General features: G+C 46.9%; 2 protein-coding genes across 2 annotated transcripts; both read left to right on the top strand.

Annotated features, from left to right (window-relative positions):
* Nucleotides 1–3,862: 3,862 nt before the first annotated feature.
* HOO65_060615 (Anaphase-promoting complex subunit 2) lies at nucleotides 3,863–6,375 on the top strand (the record flags this gene model as incomplete). The annotated part of the gene is made up of 2 exons (XM_071003699.1): nucleotides 3,863–6,010; nucleotides 6,094–6,375. 2 exons carry the CDS (start codon nucleotides 3,863–3,865, stop codon nucleotides 6,373–6,375), a joined length of 2,430 nt encoding a protein of 809 aa, XP_070857965.1.
* An 8,026-nt stretch (nucleotides 6,376–14,401) lies between these two features.
* HOO65_060616 (RING-H2 finger protein ATL5) lies at nucleotides 14,402–15,586 on the top strand (the record flags this gene model as incomplete). The annotated part of the gene is made up of 1 exon (XM_071001174.1): nucleotides 14,402–15,586. The coding sequence occupies one exon, from the start codon at nucleotides 14,402–14,404 to the stop codon at nucleotides 15,584–15,586; it is 1,185 nt and encodes a 394-aa protein (XP_070857966.1).
* Nucleotides 15,587–19,091: the final 3,505 nt, after the last annotated feature.

Raw genomic sequence — 19,091 nt, forward strand, 5'->3', positions numbered from 1 at the left:
AGTGTACGTTCCCACTTGTCACTTGTCACTTGGGCCGTTTCACTGGATAGTTGGACATGGCGAGTTGCCTCTCCTTGATTTGAGCCATGATGCGGTGTCGGATAAAGACATTTGTTTCCTTCTGCTTAAACAACTGGTAGTTCCTTTCCTCTCATGGGCCATCTTAATCCCTTCTTACTTCAACTTATGGACCTTGGCTTAGGCGAAACAAGGATAAACGAACAGCTATTAGCTGGGATCTAGGACGTAGTGAAAGGCTATCGCCATCAACAATGGGCTAAGCCTTCCCCAAAGCCACCCACTTAACAACAGCGCGGCAAGATGGAAGTAGACAAGAAAGGAAAAACGGTGAAGCCTAGTATTCAAAAGTCCCTCCTACACCTCCGCTTCCTCCCCCTTCTCGAATGCAGTGCTTGGGTCAGCCCAGCCCTTTCTTTATCCTAGTGGCAGCGTCAAAGCATGGCTTCTTTGTTTTTCCCTCCTCCGACAGCATGATCGCAGCAGGTTGCCGCGATGTGAAGCTCTGGAGTGAGGCAGGGCTGGCTTCACTGCCGGCTTCATAGTTACCCTCACTCGGGAATCTGTAGAAACCCATGGCAACGGCGTGGCTTCTGTGTTCTACTGCCAAGCCTGGAGACTTGAGAGGTATAGCATTAGCCACGGCTATAGCTTTGGTTGTAGCCCTAACTAGTGCAGTCAATCAAGCAACATGTAACCAAAGCCAATGCAAAACACCAATGTTTGCTGGATTTTGCTCTCTGGATTGCTTGTTGCTTGTATGTGTCTGCCTGTCTCACAGCAGCAGTTCTCTCTAGTACTGATGCAGACAGGCTTTGTTGTGAGACTGGGCGTGAGACAATAGGGCCTGGCAAAGCTAATGGCGAAGCAGCAAATGGGCCTCTCTCTGTATTGTGTGTATGAATGTATGAATAAAGTGATGTAGTCTTATCATGACAACTTACTATATACATGCATGCATGCATAGCATACATATACACGCACACACATACATACATACGTACATGCACATACATAGCAGCCAAGGGAACAACACCAGCTTCGACCCAGCTGGCCCAAAGGTAATCGTTCTTGGCGTTTGGGTTTTCTTCTCTGATTTCTTTCTTTCTCTGCCGTTTCCTTGTCCTCCCATTAGCCCACATCTTCTTGCACCCGTCTTTGCAGACCGCCTTCACGTGTGTGTACAAGCACAGCCAAAAAGGCATGCAAGCAAGCGAGAGAGAGTCCAGCCACGATGCACCATGTGTTGCTGTGTTGCTGTGCCATGTATGCGTACAGGAGAGAGAGAGAAAGAGAGAGAGAGAGAGAGGGTATACATGGGTGCAGTTCTTGCGATCAATTCCTTTTTTTTTTTTTTCCTTGAAAAGAGAAAAAATGGGATTGCCTATGTTCCGCTCATTTTATACTTCTCTTGGGGGCATTCTTGCTCCTGTTAATTCTGTTTCTTATAGAACAGAGGTTCTCTAACAGTGAGGGTACACATGCGCACACAGGAACTACTGGCCTCCTCCCCTCTCTTTTCAGAAGCCAGTCAATGTGTCTCACACTCTGTCTCACTGAGTGTCCCCTTTTGACAAGCAAGTAGAAACAATAGCGTCTCACTGACACTGGGAGAAGTGAGGTGAGATGAGGAAAAGAGGGGGGTCTGGCACTTTTGGACGCTGCACAAGAAGCTAAACTTGACTGTGCCCGTCTTTTGTAGGGTGCTTTTTGCTTGCTGCGGTGTTTCTCTCTGTTTTTGTTATGCATATTGTTCTGTCCATCTACTTGACTTGGCCCTCTTGCTTCGGGCTCTTCTGCATTCCTGGTATGCAGATATCGCCGAGTGCCCTATTCTTGTATGCAGAACAGCCAAGGGGAGGGGGGAGGGGGTTATACGTACATGGTTCGGATATCACTTGAATACCTTCGTCCATTAGAACTGCCTATTGGTCAGTAGCAGCAAAATACCAGGCGGAATTAGCGCAAATCACGGCCACAAGCCCTCCAAAGGTGCCTATAGCTAGCAAATGACGTCGAGTGCGTTATAATGGAATGTACATACACAGGACGCAGACCAATTAGACAATCAGCAATTACATCCTAATCCTAGACTTGGCCGAAGTGGCGACCACTAGGCCTTTTGCTGGAGCCAATCTAAAAGCCATTCAAGTCTCACCCTCCTGTTTATGGACTCGACAAAGAAGAAAGAGACGTGAGAAGCTAGCCATGGACGCCCAAGAGCGAAAACGAAAGTGGGGGAGAGGGGGATTAGGAATGAGAGCGGGGGCGGGCTTTGTGATGTGATAGATCTTATTCTGGCATCCTGGTAAATCGAGCTCAAGAAGAGAACGAGCCAAGAGGGAGATTAGAAGGCCAAGGCCGGCCAACAGTGTGTCTTCAAGAGGATTGCCTCCTACCCCATGTATCCATGCTAGACTTGGGCCTTTGTTTTGCCGTTGCTGGGGCCGTTGAAAATTTGGGAGTGGCTGATTAGAAGGAAAGCTATATGAAGCCAGAGGAATATTTGCTTGAGGGAAGCAAAGGGCGGGGTTCTAGGATCGTAGGTTGATCCAAAGGAGGAGAAATATGAGGCCAAGGCCAAAGACAAAAGAGGGGTGCCAGGAAAAAAACCGCAAAAAAAGAAAGATCCCCACCAAGCTTCATCATTTCGGCCTTGCGTGATATGCTTTCTTTCTCGGCTTCGGTGGGATGATTTAATACCAGACATTGCTTGCGGCCAGAACTAGGTGATTTGGCAAGCGATCGTGATGACGGTCAGGGTATCTCAGACGGGCCTATCTTGCGTGGCATACCTTCTGCTCCCACCCCTTGACCTTGATTCAGTTGTCCCTCAAAGCTTTGCTGATACCCAATGGGATCAGCTCCTCTATTGGCCTGCCCCCTTCTTTTCATGAAACGGGGCAAAGCAGATCAACTTTCTCATCAACCTTTTTTTCCGGAATTCGCCATTAGAGCTAGCTGTGTAGATGATGTACTTGTATCGTTTCCTTTCCTCTTCACACTGTTCTGAATCCTAGTGCGATACGGCGCCTTGAGATTGGGCCAACGCATATCTGCACTAGCCTAAAGCCAGGACATCGTAGCCTTGAGGATAGAAAAGACGGAGATAGTTTTCGATAACTCTAACCCTAAAAGCATTAGTAAAGGACACAAACAAGTAGAAGAGAACAACTGTGGGAATCCTGTGGGAGCGCTATCATGGTGTTCTTGTCTAGAATAGCATCCAAAACAAAGGATCACCAACCTCATCGTCGTTTCTCCTAACAAGTGGTCAGGCCGTTAGCCCCATGAAATAACAGAAGTTAAATGTACAGATAACAGCGCTCGTGATGGTGTGAAAAGAAATCGGTAAGGCCATACTTAAATCCGTGGAGTTTCGCATCATTTTATTTTCCTGTAATCCGATAGATTCACAGGGTGCGGGCTAAATGGGAAGAAGAATCGTGTGTAATTGGAGTCCTTGTAGGTTGGTTACTAGTCAGAGACTCAAGGAGGCCTGGCCGGATGGTTGGAAGAGGTTAGGGTTCGGTGTGACATCATACAAATGTATTAGTCATCCACACACACTTTCTCGGTGAGCTCGGTAAGAACGTCTCGGTCAAACGCGTTCTCAAAACAAATAGCCCCAAGGCTTCAATATTGGCCTGTGACAGGCCTTTCGCGCTTTACACTCCCCCCCCCCCCCCGCAAACTCCCAGTTTAACTGGCCCTTGTTGGCATTCTTTGCTATTTTGCTGTGCTACCCAATGCAGTAGCATATTGCTATTTAACCTGACTGTCCTGGAATTTCTACGTCTTGCCTGGCGATATTGGGTTTGGTCCACCAGTCTCCTTTGTGAAGATGAGTCAAGCTTGGGCGCTGCAGCGCCATGTCATATTCAATTCCGTCTTCCCAAGCGATGCCCTCCGTGCCAATGAAACCGTCCTACCATTGCGCACTTCTCCAAGGAAGCAGTCTGGCTCGGTCGTGCACGGCGATTCGGTAGCAGCAGACCAACGTCGGTGGTCCGTTGCCTGGCATCATGTCACAGATCTGCTCAAACTTCCCGATGGCCTCGCAAATCAAAATGATATCCCCTCTGGCGATGATTTCGACGCCGCCCTCTGCATAATCCTCAATTCTAAACGGGAAGTCCCACACGCAACCAAGAAGGATGACCTCATTGCATGGTATACCAAGCAAATGTATCACCACTATACGCAAAGTGTGAAACCTGCTCTGGGTTTAGATCTGGGGCAAAGGGATGATGAAGCTTGCTTCTTGAATGCAATAAATATGCTGGAAACTGCCGCGCAGTTGTACCTGCTTAGGGCCGAACCTATATTTAAAGGTATGGATGAAATCCGGGCACATGAAGCTCGCATGCGGTTTTTGCGTGAGATTCATGGCCTGATCGCTAGCTCACAGACGGAGTATTTCCGCGAAGTCATGGTGTCGCTTCTCAAGTGTCATACGCACGCCGTCCTGCTTGGGGAAGATAACACTAGGCTGGATGACCGGGCTAGATTTCTGGCTCTAGTAGATTCACTGCAAAGTATCGGGCTTACGGATCGGCGGTTCGAAGTTACATTTGCAGAGGCCATGAACGAGGCTCTCAAGGCACACATTGAGATGGCATACAACAACATATTTACTCAACAACTTGATGTTGGCCACGTGTTTAGTGCTAACAACACGGCATGGAACAACCGCAAAGTGATGGTTTCGCAGAATATTTCCACTCTATACTCGTGGATTGAGGATACATTTTCCTCATTAGCAGTTGAGGTTATGGGCAAGCTAGGGCGGCCAATTACGCCATCACATGTAGCTGCTTGGAAGGAAAATGCGTTATGTATTCTGGCTAACCTGCGCAGTAGCCAGCTCTACGACATTGTGCTCCACTGGCCCGATAGTCGTGGCGGCCTTCTTGATCTCAAGTCATGTGTGACCACCACGTCACAAAGAAGTCACCTCACGTCTGTATTCTCCCGCAACCTCGAACGTCAGTTATTGCATCCGGGAAGCTCAACACTCCACATCCTTCAGGTCTATATATCCATTATTCGCACTTTCCATGCACTTGACAGCTCCAAGGTCCTGCTAGACCGCGTAGTCCCATCTCTACAGCTCTATTTGTGTCAAAGGGCTGATGCTATACGGATTGTTGTAATGGGCATGCTCTCTAATCCTCAGGATGTAGGTACCGAGGCAGGCAAGGGGAGGCTTGCAGAGCTGGCTGCCATTCTCAACTCGACATCGCAGGCTAAACGCCCAGCACTTGACGACGAAGACCAAGACTGGGATGATATGGACTGGAACCCAGCTCCCATTGATGCAGCCGCCAACTTCAAACGGCCTCGGTCAGAAGACATTATTGGGACTTTGATTAGTGCGCTAGGGTCTCAAGAAATGTTTATCAAAGAGTTTCATGTTATTGTTGCTGAACGGCTTCTTTCAGTATCCAGCGATCTACAACAAGAGGTAAAGGTGCTCAATCTGCTCAAGAGACGATACGGAGACACAGCTTTGCAGCACTGCGATGTCATGCTCCGCGATATAATCGAGTCTAAGAAACTAGATGATTTGGTCACGGGAGCTGTGAAAGGCACAGACCTGTCGCGTGACAGATGCACACTGCCACAGTGCTCAGCCAAAATTCTGTCGAGATTATACTGGCCGAATATTGAACGTGAGCATTTTCTCATTCCAGAATGTGTAGGGCAGGCACAGAGACAATACTCCGAAAACTACAGGCATATCAAGTCATCCAGAAAGCTCACCTGGCTCGATCATATGGGAACCGCAACGGTGGAGCTTGAGCTTGAGAGCGGCACAGTTGCGGTTGAGTGTAAGACATATGTGGCTACTGTCATCTACGCGTTTGGTGATGAGTCTCAAGACAGCGACAGAGCAGAGGACAAGCGCCCGATAAATCTGACGGTCGATGATCTCGAAATCAAGCTACAAATGGACACCGACTACATTGAAGAGGCGCTTGCCTTTTGGGTAAAACACAAAGTTCTTCGCCAAGTCTCTGACGGGGCCTACGTTGTTACTGAGCGTGAAGAGGGGAGCACAGGCGGGGGCAGACAGTGGGCTCTACTGCAGAGGATGGTGGTATTAGCGATGGCAGCAAGAAGCCTTCGTCTGCACACGGCGAAAAAGGGCCCATTTATTGGCAGTTTATTGTTGGCATGCTGACCAACTCGCCAACCGCAATGCCGTTGCCTCGCATGACCATGATGATGCGCATGTTGATTCCGGGTGGTTTTGCATGGACAGATGAGCAGTTTCAGGAGTTTATGGCCGAGAAAGTTGAGGCAGGCGAGGCAGAGCTGGTTGGAGGGAAATACCGCCTAGTTAAAAAGTGAGAGAGTGGATAATGAAATCATGGGAGGGAGCCAGCCGGTGCTCAAGATGGAAGAAAAGGCAAACGGCGGTGCAGACGATGGCGATGCCGAAGGCATTTTTTTAAGGGGGGGGGGGGGAGGCTGGGTCTAGAGGGAGCAAGACGGGGTTAGCTTGTGATATCCTCTCCTGTTTCTATTTCTTGCGAAGGCTGGCTGCCTGGATAGCCATGTTATGATATTATTAATGCATTCAATGACGCTTAACTTTTTGGGGATCCGGTGCCACTCTTTGTGCTTGGTAGTTTTTTTTCTTATCTCTTTTTTGTCCTGGTGCCGGAGTTTTGGCGGTCTATGCAAGTCTGTAGACGAAGGCTAGGAGGCCCTGAAGTAATATGTAGAAGGAGGGTCTGGAACGACAGGACCTATGACGTAGCAAAGCATTTTGCACAGACGACAGCAGCCAAAGTAAGTGGGGTGGATCAAGACCGATGGAGCGAAGTGGGTTGCCCGTAATATACTACTACATGTAGGGTATGGTGACATGAGTATGTGCGTAGCTGCAGTAGTACGTATTGGAGAATGTATGTATATATACAAGAGCTACGTCTTGGATATGGTTGATTGTTTCGTGCGTCCTTAAGTCTCTGGGCCGTTAGGCCCCTTTCCTCAAGGCCTAGCCTGCTTTGAGTTGGCTTGCTAAAATTGTGTTGTTCGGCGTGGGTGCAGAGTCACGAGGATTCGGACATGGATATGAAACGTAGGTTGGGAAATTTGGCGGGGGATGAAAGCACGTCTGGCCGAGGATATGGGGAAAGGCCATCAGGCGGCCATGAGACAACTTTGAATATTAAATGGGGGGGGGGTTCTTTCCCTTCTTATCAGGTCGAGGATTGTCGAGTTGGTGATGAGTCTAATACTGTGTTGTTTGGTCCCGTTCCCCCTCTGTCTCCTAATCCCTGCGGTTATAGGATAGAGAAGAAGTTTGAATGGAGGGCTGGTGCTATGGGGGCGGCCCTTATTTCTACCGATTATTTCTTTGTTGCGCAAGTTGTGTAGGATAGGTGAAGGATGTTGGGGGAAGTAACCAAGAGAGGTCCTACTTTGCTATAATTTTGTTGGGTGGAGCGAAAAAAGAAAGCTGTGGCCAGTAATGGAAGACCATGAAAGATAAAAAAAAAAAAAAAAAAAAAAAAAAAAAAGAAAAAAAAAAAGAAAAAAGAGGCAAAAGTCAAAGGGAAAGGGAAATGAAATAGTATGAAGCTGACAGTAAAAGCGGTGGGCGTATGGAGTGGATAATAAGCGGGAAAAAAATGGATAAAAGAATTGGTGGACTAAAATGGCAACAGGTTACGAAAAGAAATACAAATATGTGCATACAAAGCAGCAAGAAGAGACAGAAAAGGCAAGCACGCACTATAAAGTCTCTCTCCTGAGCAAACAGAAACAAATCCTTAGCTGTTCGTTTGAAGCAGCATGTGACGCTTCCCTTGACAAAATTTATCTCATGGCCCGTCTCCGCCTCCCTCATTTTTTATTTCCTCGTAGGTCATTTGTTTTATTTATTTTTATCATTTGCTACACTTGGCGTACAACAGTCGTTTACTCTCTCATTCTCATTTGCAAAAAATTGCATGTCAAGTTGCTGTGATGGATGATGATTCTGGGCAAGAGCAAGAAGCAGTAGGACAAAGGGGTGCGAATCGCACAGGACAACTCGGTGTGAATATCCATCTCATAAAGGGCATGCGCGCCTGCCTGTATGAGGTGCCTGCCGTCTTTCTCTGTTGTCTATCCATGTGAATCAGATCAGAGTCTGACGAAAAAGGCTCTTTCTGTTTCTAAGATTGGAAATACGTACGTATGTACACATGTATACATGCAGCCGCAGGACAACCTGCTGTTAACCTTTATAGGCCCTTTTAATCCAACAGGGGAGGGTTAATTGCTTCCGGATTTTTCTCTTTCAATCTCTTTGAAGAAGCAAGGGCGATCTGCTTTTTTTTTTTCTTTTTTTTACAGGCATAGTATCCCTGGTCATATCACACCTACGCACGTATGCAGAGACAGGCATTTTCCCATCCCAAAGACTGTGTACGTCCTCGAGCGCATGTATCTACCTAGGCTGGAATTGCGTGTATGTACATACACATTGAGACTCCTACGGTCCCTCCATACCCCTCCCCCGCCCGTACATAGTTCTTGCTTCTGCTAAAGGGAAGTTCTAATAACGCCTATTTACGGTTTATTTGCTGGATTGAGGCAAAGTTGTTGAGTGCATGAGACCCATGAGGCCTGTATAGCATAGCCGCAGCATACATATATGCATACATACATACATACATACATACATACACACTATGTATATAAACTTAAGTACATAACTTACCGTGCTGGTCCATACACAATTGCGTATGTTTCTATATGAACAATGGAAGGGCCCATACGTGCGTATGTGCTTTCGCACATGCTTGGATATATCAACCAAGTAACACACACATACACGCCGCTCTAGCACATGCTCCTGTTTACATTTACGCATACCTTCCTATTTTCATTCGGCCGTTTGTAGGCTGTTTGTGCTGATGCATAGGAAATCGTAGCGGCTGTTTGTTTTGTCGTGTGACAGGCCTCCCGTCAAGAGAGTGAACAACAAGACGAACTAAGAATAGTAAGATGCCGCTCTATATATACCCTTCTGCTCCCTGCCACACTCTTTTACCATCGATTCTCACTATACTGTCATAATCCCGTTTTGTCTCGGCTGTACTTATGTACACATATGACCGTGTGAGACGCTGCGGGAGCAAGACAGAACTACAGAAAAAAAAAAAAAGACAAAATAGAAATCAACAGGCAAGGCCTCAGCCAACAGGGCAGCTAGTATATAGTCATTATTGACAGGGATGATGGCTAGCCAAGTCTTAAGGTGCAGAAAGGAAAGCAAAAGAGGACAAAAACTAACAGGCGAAGCAAAAATTGAAAGAAAAGAAAAACCACATAGAGCTCCTCCCTTTCTTTATGTGTCGCAAAGGCCTTTACGGCTGGCTGCAGCTCGTTGCTTCGTAGTCCGTGTCTTGGTCTTGTTTTCTTCTTCTTTTGCTACAGGATTCGGATATTTCCCTGCAGTTGTCTTGTCCTAGATGCTAGCTTTCCTTCTCGTCAGGCGCCTTCGTCGTTGGTTGGCCCTAGGGAGCTGGCTGTGCGTGCCTTGACGCCCGAGGCTTCTCGTGGACCTTCTGTTATCTTTGCTTTTCTCCTTCTCCTTCTTCTTTCTGCTCAGCTGGTTTTTCTTTCGGATGCGTTGTCACCTCCTCATAATCAAATGGGCTATTCAGTACACCGAGACACACATACATACGTGTGAAATCGCATGTGTACTCCTCTCCTCGCCAGGAATACCCATGGTCTACCACCGTCAAAGAGGCATGCACAAGGCGTGAAGCACAGTAACAAACAGCCTCTCTTATTTCTTTGAGCACACGCACTTCATCCTCCTATTGTGTCCTTTCCCAAGCGAATGTGGCAGTCTCGTTGGCCGAAACGGCTTTATACCCTTGTCCCTGACTTTTATCTTTTTTTACCCAGGCCTTACCTCCCTCACCTACCCTTTCATGTCTTTTCGCCCTCGCCTCATTTTGATCAAGTGGATTTTACATCCAACACGGGGCGGAAAACAGCATGAATCACGTACACAACAACGGCACTGGCGTTGTCTCTCATCGCATATGGACATTACCGCGGCCATTTACTGTGATCCCAGGTCTTCGCGGTCCAAATCTTGGGCTCCCACCAAATTCACCATATAATGTCTAGCGGACTTGGCTTCAAAAGAAAAAGACAAAAAGACAAAGTTCTCTCAAGATCTCCAGAGGTTTCAAGTGCTCCACTATGATTGGTGGGATGACCATTTAACTGCTTTAAATGGAAAAGCGCTGGCCCCATAGTAATCCCGGGCGTTGTCCTTCCTCCTCCTTCCTTTTCCACAACACAGAAGGAAGCAATCCCGCGCTGCCGCAACTGCCACCCGGTCCAGGAATCGCAACATGTTCCCGCTAACGTGTGAGAACGAAGCAACAGGGAACCAAAGAGTGAAATTGAAGGCAGCAAAATGCGGGCGGCAAGAATAGCACCCGCCCACACAGCTCCATGTTTCTTTTCTCTTTCTATCGCATGTGGCTTGTGTTCTCAGATGTTTTGGAATGGGGGCAAGTCCCGATTTCCTTCTTCGGTTTTTGTTGATATCCCATCCCGTAACAAGCAAGAAGAATCAGCCGAAAAATGCAGCTGCCATAATTGCCGCCACTCAGTTTACTAGGTCCTGGCAGCTGTAGACTGCTGGAGAGAAAAACAAGTTGTCCCAATGCAAGCATCAGCTTAGTCATCAGAAAGCATTTTGTTTTCAACCTCTTCTGTCTTTGATACTTGCGGCTGTCTTTCCATACGGCGATAGCCATTCATGCGTAGTATTCATACCATAGATTGAAACTTCCTGTTGAGTAGAAGGGAGGGGGAAAAACGATGCTAGGTTTTCTTACTAGCGACGTATGTGATGCACTATTCTGCATGACTGCAAACGAAACCGTCCCTGTCAGCACGAAACAGCCCAACTGGCTTCATCTCTTTCTTGTTCTTCTTTCGTTTTCTCTTGGTGCCTGCCCAGACGCTCTGCGGCACAGGGCAAAGATCAAGAATACGGCTCTGTCTGTCAGTGTGAACAGGATGTAGCATGGAAGTCTGAGGAATGGGGCTCCGACAGACAAGCCGAAATACCTTACTCGTCGACTAGATCGCACTTCACATGGAAAAAAATGAGCAAAAAAAGGCACCCATGGCTCTGCTATAGCTTTCTTCGTAACAGAGCCACTATCTTCCCCCCTCTGGGCTGGGTTGGGTTGACTGTAACCCGTCTAGGATAGACGAGCTACGTTAGATTGGCGTTAGCATCAATAGCTGATAGCAACAAGGAAATATGTCCGTTCAGATCAGGTCAGGTCAGGTCAGGTCAAAGTAGCCTGGTTTACTTTTTTTACCTTGTCTTTTTTTTTATCTTTGGCAAGACAAGTAAAAAAAAATAAAAATAAATAAAAATAAAAAAAGCAATTAAATAACGGAATTTTCAGTGACCCTTGAACAAAATAGCTGTTCCTTCTACTCGCCTACTCCAACTCTAACACATACATAACACAGCACCATACAAGCAAAAAAAAAACCCAAAAGTAAAGAAGAGGGTTTCAGGCCCCAAGCCAATCAGACAAATATACTCTTACCCTCGTTCATCAAATATTCCACCAGGCCGCCAACAACATCGTATGCCTGTGTGCATGTGTGTATGTGTGTGTGTGTGCGTGTGTGTGCGTGTGTGTGTGTGTGTGCGTGTATGTGTGGCACATTTACATATAGAGCAATGCTTGTGACTTATAACATGTCGACATACATTAGGACAATGTGTATGGGACTGTACCACTCCCGTGTATGGACAAACTGAGTGGTTACCTACCTATACCGTTTCATAGTCTTATTCTTTTTGTATATAATATCGCCTGCGACCATTTACTATGTCGGGCCAACTTGCTTTTTTTTTTCTTTTTTTTTTTCCCTATTTTTCTTCCTTTTTTTCATCAAACACAACCAGCCTTTTCGTGCAGTGCCATCCTTCCCTTTCCCAACGGGCAAAGTAAGTATCACTTCATGCATGTTGGTAATGTGAGCGTACTTGGCTATTTCGCCTTGCTTGGTACAAGACATAGTACAGATAGGTACCTATGTATTCCTAGGCACTATATTCTAGGCATACTGCTTGTTTTCGCACATACCCAAGTACGTCGTCTCGTCTCGTACGTATCCCCTCACATAACCCCTCTGCCAATGCCAATGCAAAGCAAGCTAGAGCGCTCTGCTGAGCTGATCCTAGACCAAACCTTGGCCTGGCCTGGCCTGGCCTGCGACCAAGTCGTCTAGTTTCTCTTCTTGATGGCTACATTACAAGTACCTAAGTACATACACAAGTACTTGAGTACACGAGTCCACCAGCATCGTTGTTTGGGGCGTATGATTCCGAAAGTGTCTCTTTTCTACGGTTCTAGAGTTTCTCACCCATCCAGGATCTTTCCTAACTAACCAGACCATAGAGTAGCAGGTGTGTTCACATCCATAGTCATAGTAAGTGGAATGTGATAAGCTGGATTAATAGAAGAAAAAAAAGAAGAAAAATAAAACAAAAGCCCGTGTGCTTCCGCTCTTGTGACAATAACTAATATGGTGCTCTCTTTCCATTTCCCTTTTGTTTCTCTCCTTTTTTTCCTTTTCTCTTTCTAGCCGACGACATCGTCGCCTTCCTTGTTTTAATTATTCTATTGCGTTTAGCAGGCAGTGCATCGCTTTTTGTCGCCCGCCCGTCGCTCTTCTTAGAATCTGCTCTCTTGGCCATTCACCCCGCAACATATATAGTTGCCCTCTCTCTCCCATCTTGTTTCCTAGCAGGGCGACAAAGCAGGCGTTCTATCCGAATCGATAGTTCAGCTAGCTCTTTCATCTCCCTCCGACCCTCCTATCAATAAGACAAAAAAACGTCACGCCTTTTCCTTTTTCCTTTGAGGGAGCAGCAGCCTTAACTTCGTGCTAAACACAGCCCGTCATCGCTCCGGTTTTCTTCTGCCGCATGCAAAGCAAACACCCACGATCTTACTTTTTGTCCTTTCCAGACCCAACCATCTATCTTTCTTGCCTCGCTAGTAGGCGTCTTTTTTTTTTTTTTTTTTTTTTTTTTTTTCATGCTCTGCTTCTTTTTAGTCCCCCCTCTATGCATCCCCACCGACTTCTGCCCCTCGCAAACGAAGCCTATTTTTCTTTCCCTGATTCTTGCCCGGCTTAACTCCAAAGCTAGCCCCGTATCGCCTCATCATCCACCAAAAGACATCTCGCCTCCTCCAAAGCTCGCTCCAAAGACCAAACGTGGGACCTGTTATCGTTATCTTGTTGCTGCTACCGTTACTTCCTCTTTTTTTCTTCCTTCTCTTTTCATCCACGCCATCCATCACCTGCTTTTTTTGTCATCCGCTTCAGTATTTAGCAATTTCCTCTGCTGTCGTTGCTTTGCAGCTCTTGCCGTTGCTTCTTTTGTCCATAAAGACGGTAAACAACTGGCTGGTTTTTTCTACGTCACACCCACTTACCAAACAAAAACGGAATGTACGTACATAATTATATCAACCTTTTCTCTGTTCTTCCCTGTTTTGTTGCTATGACCGAGCTCTGTTTCTCCTCTTTCTTGCCCTTCTTCTTCTCTTTCTATTTCCCTTTCTCTTCTCTTCTCTTTCATCATCGGCCCCTCCTCTTGTTACCCCCCCTCCCTCTCTATTTTTCTCCCATTTTCATTAAAATGTATATCTTACCCTACTTCAGTATTCTTTTATCGAGCTCCTGGTTTTCGCTTCTTTCCGCTCCTATATTCTCTTTATCACTCACTCACTAACCTCGCCCTTCTCCCGTGCTCGCAGTTTCTTAGATAGCCAAATAATTGACTCAACGGCTTTACGGGGTCTTATCTTGCTTGAGCCATCTTTTCAAACCACCTCTCGCTCTGAGTCTACGGTCTCTCTACTTCATGCTATTTGGCTCACGCTAAGAAAAAGCCAGCAACTCCACTATCAGCACGTCTGATATCGCTCACTACTAGGGTTCTTCTCTCTCCATCCTCAGCTGTTTACACAATCCTGAGAAAAACACAAATATACAGATCTAATACTGTGTTTGTGATTCTGCTCCCTGTAACCTCCAGCAAATTATTCATCGAGCCCAACAGCTCCTCCTTCGCCCCAAAACTGCGTCTGCGTTGGCAAGCCTGTTGCTATATGCCGCCAGAGACGCCCATCCTAAAACACCGCTACCAAGCGTCATCCACCCTGCTTGCCTCATTCTATAGCGTACTCCGTACACGCCATCTCCAGTAACGGCTGCTACTTCCCTAGTAGGCTATCCCATCCAGCAGTTCTTTTTAGGCAAACATCTCTGCACCAACCAAGTACGACAGCTCGAAATCACGCCCACGATGTCGCACCATACAGGCTATCTAGATGGCGGCCACTCGGCCTTTTCCGATATGCCAAGTATTAGAGACGCTCCCTCTTGCAACCACAGTGCCATGAGTTTGAACTCCATCCACAATTTCACTGGCTTTTCTCTGACGTCACCTCCTTACCTTCCGCAACAACAACAACAACAACAACAACAACAACACCATCAACAACAGCAGCAGCAGCAGCAACAACAACAACAACAACAACAGCAGCAGCAGCAGCAGCAGCAGCATCAGCATCAGCATCAGTTTCAACAGAGACCAAATATCTGGCCTACTTCAGTCCCAGTCCCGACCTTTTGGTCTACCCTTAACCAGCCTGTTGGCTCAAACAATACCTCTAGCACAATGCGTTCTTTCCCATCGATGCCAGGCGTGTCACATGGCACAGGTCAATTCAACAACTCTGACATCCGTACAATGGCGCAACCCTACGTCATGCCCGCACTTGCAACCATCAGTCGGCCAATGAACCCCCCACCGGGCTCTCATCAACACATTTCAACCACTATTTCGGCGCAAATTCCCATTTATAGTTCGTCACTATTCACCCCAGGGCCATTGCCTCTCCCTCCTCCGCAATTACGCCCTTTGAATCTTTGGTCAGCCCCGCCGATTACGACAACCTCCATGCCACCCAACCAAGGCCCAATGGCTTCACAACAAGTCGCCATGTCTCCACACACTTCAACCCAACATTCCGATATCCCACCCCTTCCAGTCCCCCTTCCTACACTAAGCACAGCGTCATTTGCTACCACAGCCGGCGTCGCATCATCTAGCCACAATCAGCCGCCGTTTTCGGAGTTGACGTATGAGGTCTACAATTCAACTTATACATTGCCAGAAATGACCAACACGACATCCTTTTCTCGTGAACGGCGCCCAGATGGTGCGGAAACGATATCTGAGAGACAACCCGAGCCTGTACAACCAGCTCAGACTGCTCAACCCGTACAACCGCCGCGCCAAAATCATCATACTGTGTCTTTTTCCTCAACGCCGTCTACGGGCCATGTTCGGCAGTTACATGTCCAGTTTCAATCTGATCATCGTGGCCACTCTTTTATTGAAACTTTAGCTCGGGCTCCGGCAGCTGTTCGTCCTCGCTCATCACAGCGTGAGCATCGCCAGCGTTCGGAAGGTATAATGACCTAGATCTTTGAATTTTGCTTTCTTTAATCCATTTAAACTAACACTTCTCTTTTTACCAAGTATCCGGTAACAGTCCTTCAATAGCCACTCCTCGCCGTACGAGCCCTCGTCGCGATCGTCACCTCGAGACACTACACCTGCCAAGGCGCCATAGACGTGGGCACTTGTCCATGCATGCAGTCAGGCGTTCCAATCATGACATCGTCCGCACAATGCAGATTCTCCGCGGCACTTTGACAAAACGAACTGTCACCTCAAAGAGTTATATCCAAAGTCTTGACCCCGTTCCCTTGGAATCTTTGGGGCCCGGCGAAGAAAGTAAGATTCCCTATCTCCCCTCGTGCATGCCATGTTGCCACCTGCTAACACCCAATCATTAAGCATGCAATATATGCTATTCTGACTACTCCGAAGACCGGCCCGAAGGTGAACCTGAACGCCCATTGCGTATCCCTAAGTGTGGTCATGTCTTTGGTCACAGTTGTCTAAATGAATGGCTTGGGTCATCAAATACATGCCCATACTGCCGTGTCGAGCTACCTCTAAAGATTCTCTACTCGTCGACAAATCGCCACCTTGCAGCTCTCTTGGCAAAGATGGGACCTGTTGACTCGGATCGCACCCAACACATAGAGCGCTTCGATTGGCTTAACCAGGATACAATCATCAACTTGTTGAGGTTAGACGGGCCTGACAACAACAGGTAAGTCATGTTTCGGATGCTGTTTCCCTTGTCGGCTCAGGAAACAGACGGGGGCTAACCCAAAAATTTACCTTTTACAGCACCATCAGTGATGAAGACGACGATTCATTGCATTCCCATAGATACAGAGAATTTTTCCGGGCCTTACAAAATAGTGACCATGGCTACCCTCAGGGCGACTTTGATGCCGGTTCAGAGGACATGTATGCACCGGTGACTGGCATTCCACGTTCTGTTGCAAGCCCTCAGTTTTCTGAAACAACAAGTTTTAGTCCATCCGAGCGCGACACTTCGACAATGACTACTAGGTCTGAGCCCGATCAACATGAAGTTATTGTTTGATCATACAACTCTATCATCTCTGACTGCCTCTCGAGCGCTTTTCTGTTGTGATTTATACGGAGGTCTTCCTTTTTTTTTTTCTTTCGTCTGCTTGGCTGTTTTATCCTCAAGAGCCTCTATCTTTCGGCGTTTATCTGCATTTCTTTCTTTTTTCTCTTTCCTCTTGCGTACTCGTGTGCAATACGATTGATGAGCTTTCTATGGATTAATGGCGTTTGGGGTTATTGGTTTTTTTTACGTTCCTTCATGGATCTTAGGTGTGGCTAAAAAGATGGTTTCCCGTGCTATCCGGGTGCGAGAGCAGAGCACGAGTCAAGTTCGTATTTACCGAATTCGTTATGGAAGCATACTGTTTGCGGCTATGCATTCATAAGACTTTTAGCATATGATTGGGGCCTATCATCTCCTAAGTTTAATATGGATATCCTAGCTTTGTGATCTTTACAGCACGCATGAACGTTCAAACTCAGGCATATCATGGTCGGGAAATATGGGGCATTTTCGCTAGAGGAAGAAGGCACCGGAGCCGATCACGGCCAGAGTGGGGCCGATCCCACATCGTACAAAATGGAAGTATCTCTCATTTTTGCAATTCGCCACCTTCTCTACTTCCACCATCCGGCTTTGCCTTGGATGTGTTTGTTATGGAAGTTATACCCACTTATTGTCTGATTTTTCTGCCAGCACAGCTTCGCAGGGCCCGTTTTAGGGCAGTAATCCTGCATAGAAAGAAAGAGAGTCGCCTCCGATATGCACACGTACATATTCGCGCCTGATATCAGGCACAGAGACCTATTTTCATCAGCGCATGATTGTGGCCGCATATCACAGGCCACCATTTTTTTTTCTCCTTCTTTTTTATCTCTCACTACAGCATCACCAGAGCTAGACTTCTTCCTCATACGCAACGTTTCTATAGCCACTTGAAGCTGACAATTTATTTACTTCCCATGTGTTACACGAAGATGCCAACCCACCAAGTCTAACCCTAGGTAGGGGTCTACTAGCATTCCTTGTGCAAAGTGATCATTTGTACTGGCTGAAAGACCAGGAAATAGCCAATTATCGTGCGCGGCAATACACCATCGCCGCTGGTGTTCCGCCCTCACATAGCACCAGACCAGTCTCCGGCATGGGGTCTTGGTGTTTTTTTAGTCTCTTGCTTTTTTTCTGCCTGATTATCTGGCTATATAACAAAGCGTGCAAGGATCACAGCAGGATTCCTTCAGCTCTGGCCATGGCTTTTTTACGCAAAGTCTATAAAGCAAAAAAACTATGGAGATCCCGTGCGCTTTGGTTTGTTTTGGCCACATTTTAGCAAACGATACTGATTTTCTGTTGGAAGGGGAAGGAGAGTCAGTGCCTTTTACATTATCAGGTAGTCATGTATATGGCACGTATAGATGGCAGCTTTAGTTCAGGCTAACAAGTAGCTGCTTTCATTGCACGTGGAACAGTAGGCATTGGCTGCTGCCCTACGCCACGATGAAGTGATCCATTTGACGTTATTTGCTCTTTGATTCCGTCGATCATAGATTCCTCCTCGTCTTTGTCCAAGTTGAACTCATCTTTGGCACGGGCACCTTTAAGAAGTCGGCCAAGCCTTATTTGCCACCCACGCACGACTTGGGGCCCAAAAAAGACGGAGTAATCCTAGGAGTAGGGGCTTGCCATTGTATAGAGTGGGTATGAATTAAACGATGAAGGGGGGGAAAAAGAAGAAAAAATGCGATACCTGGGTCTAGTCGTGATACGAGGCGACGTGCATTTCTTGCAATTTTGTGGCTACATAGCAATTCTTAGACAATTATCCGTCATGTCTTTTATTGCCCCTCATTTACGAAGAAACTTACCCAAATAAGAAAGTGCCACATCTAGATCAGAGTTTGGTTCTTGTTTTTATGGCATGATAGGGTTAAATGTGTCAGTGATAAGGGTATACAGAAAAGAGAAGGGAGGACGCAGCGATCAAACTGAGACAATGACAATCACAAGCTAAAACCCTGTTCTATTCTCTTTTTACCATGTCAACCAGCCTGACAAGTACACCAACTAACCTAGTTGACACCCTATTTAGCTCCACACGACGCGCTATCGCGCGTGTTAGTAGTGTGTTTCTAGGCGACAGCTAACGCTAAGAGTTGGCTGATTGTCTAACCGTGACGACAAGTAAACAAATGCATACATATGGCTGTTGAGAGTCGCTAGTTTCAAAGTTCCTGCAATGATAGCTGCCGAGGCGGACGAATAAATTCGCAGGCTGGGAATTTGTCTTTGGGTAACTGAAGATGGGGGGCTGTGGAGTTCTAACTGGCTCAGTCTGCATTTTACAAGGATGTTGGCTGTTATTTTCCAGCCCCCCTTGAAAAGTAGACAAGACACGGACACGGACACGACACGACAGGAAGTCGAGAAGTGGGCGAATGAAAACACAGAGATGCAGTAGGAAGGAGGGGAAGGAGA

The sequence above is a fragment of the Ceratocystis lukuohia genome, assembly GCF_044167205.1.
Source record: "Ceratocystis lukuohia strain C4212 chromosome Unknown Supercontig6_pilon, whole genome shotgun sequence".
Taxonomy (NCBI): domain Eukaryota; kingdom Fungi; phylum Ascomycota; class Sordariomycetes; order Microascales; family Ceratocystidaceae; genus Ceratocystis; species Ceratocystis lukuohia.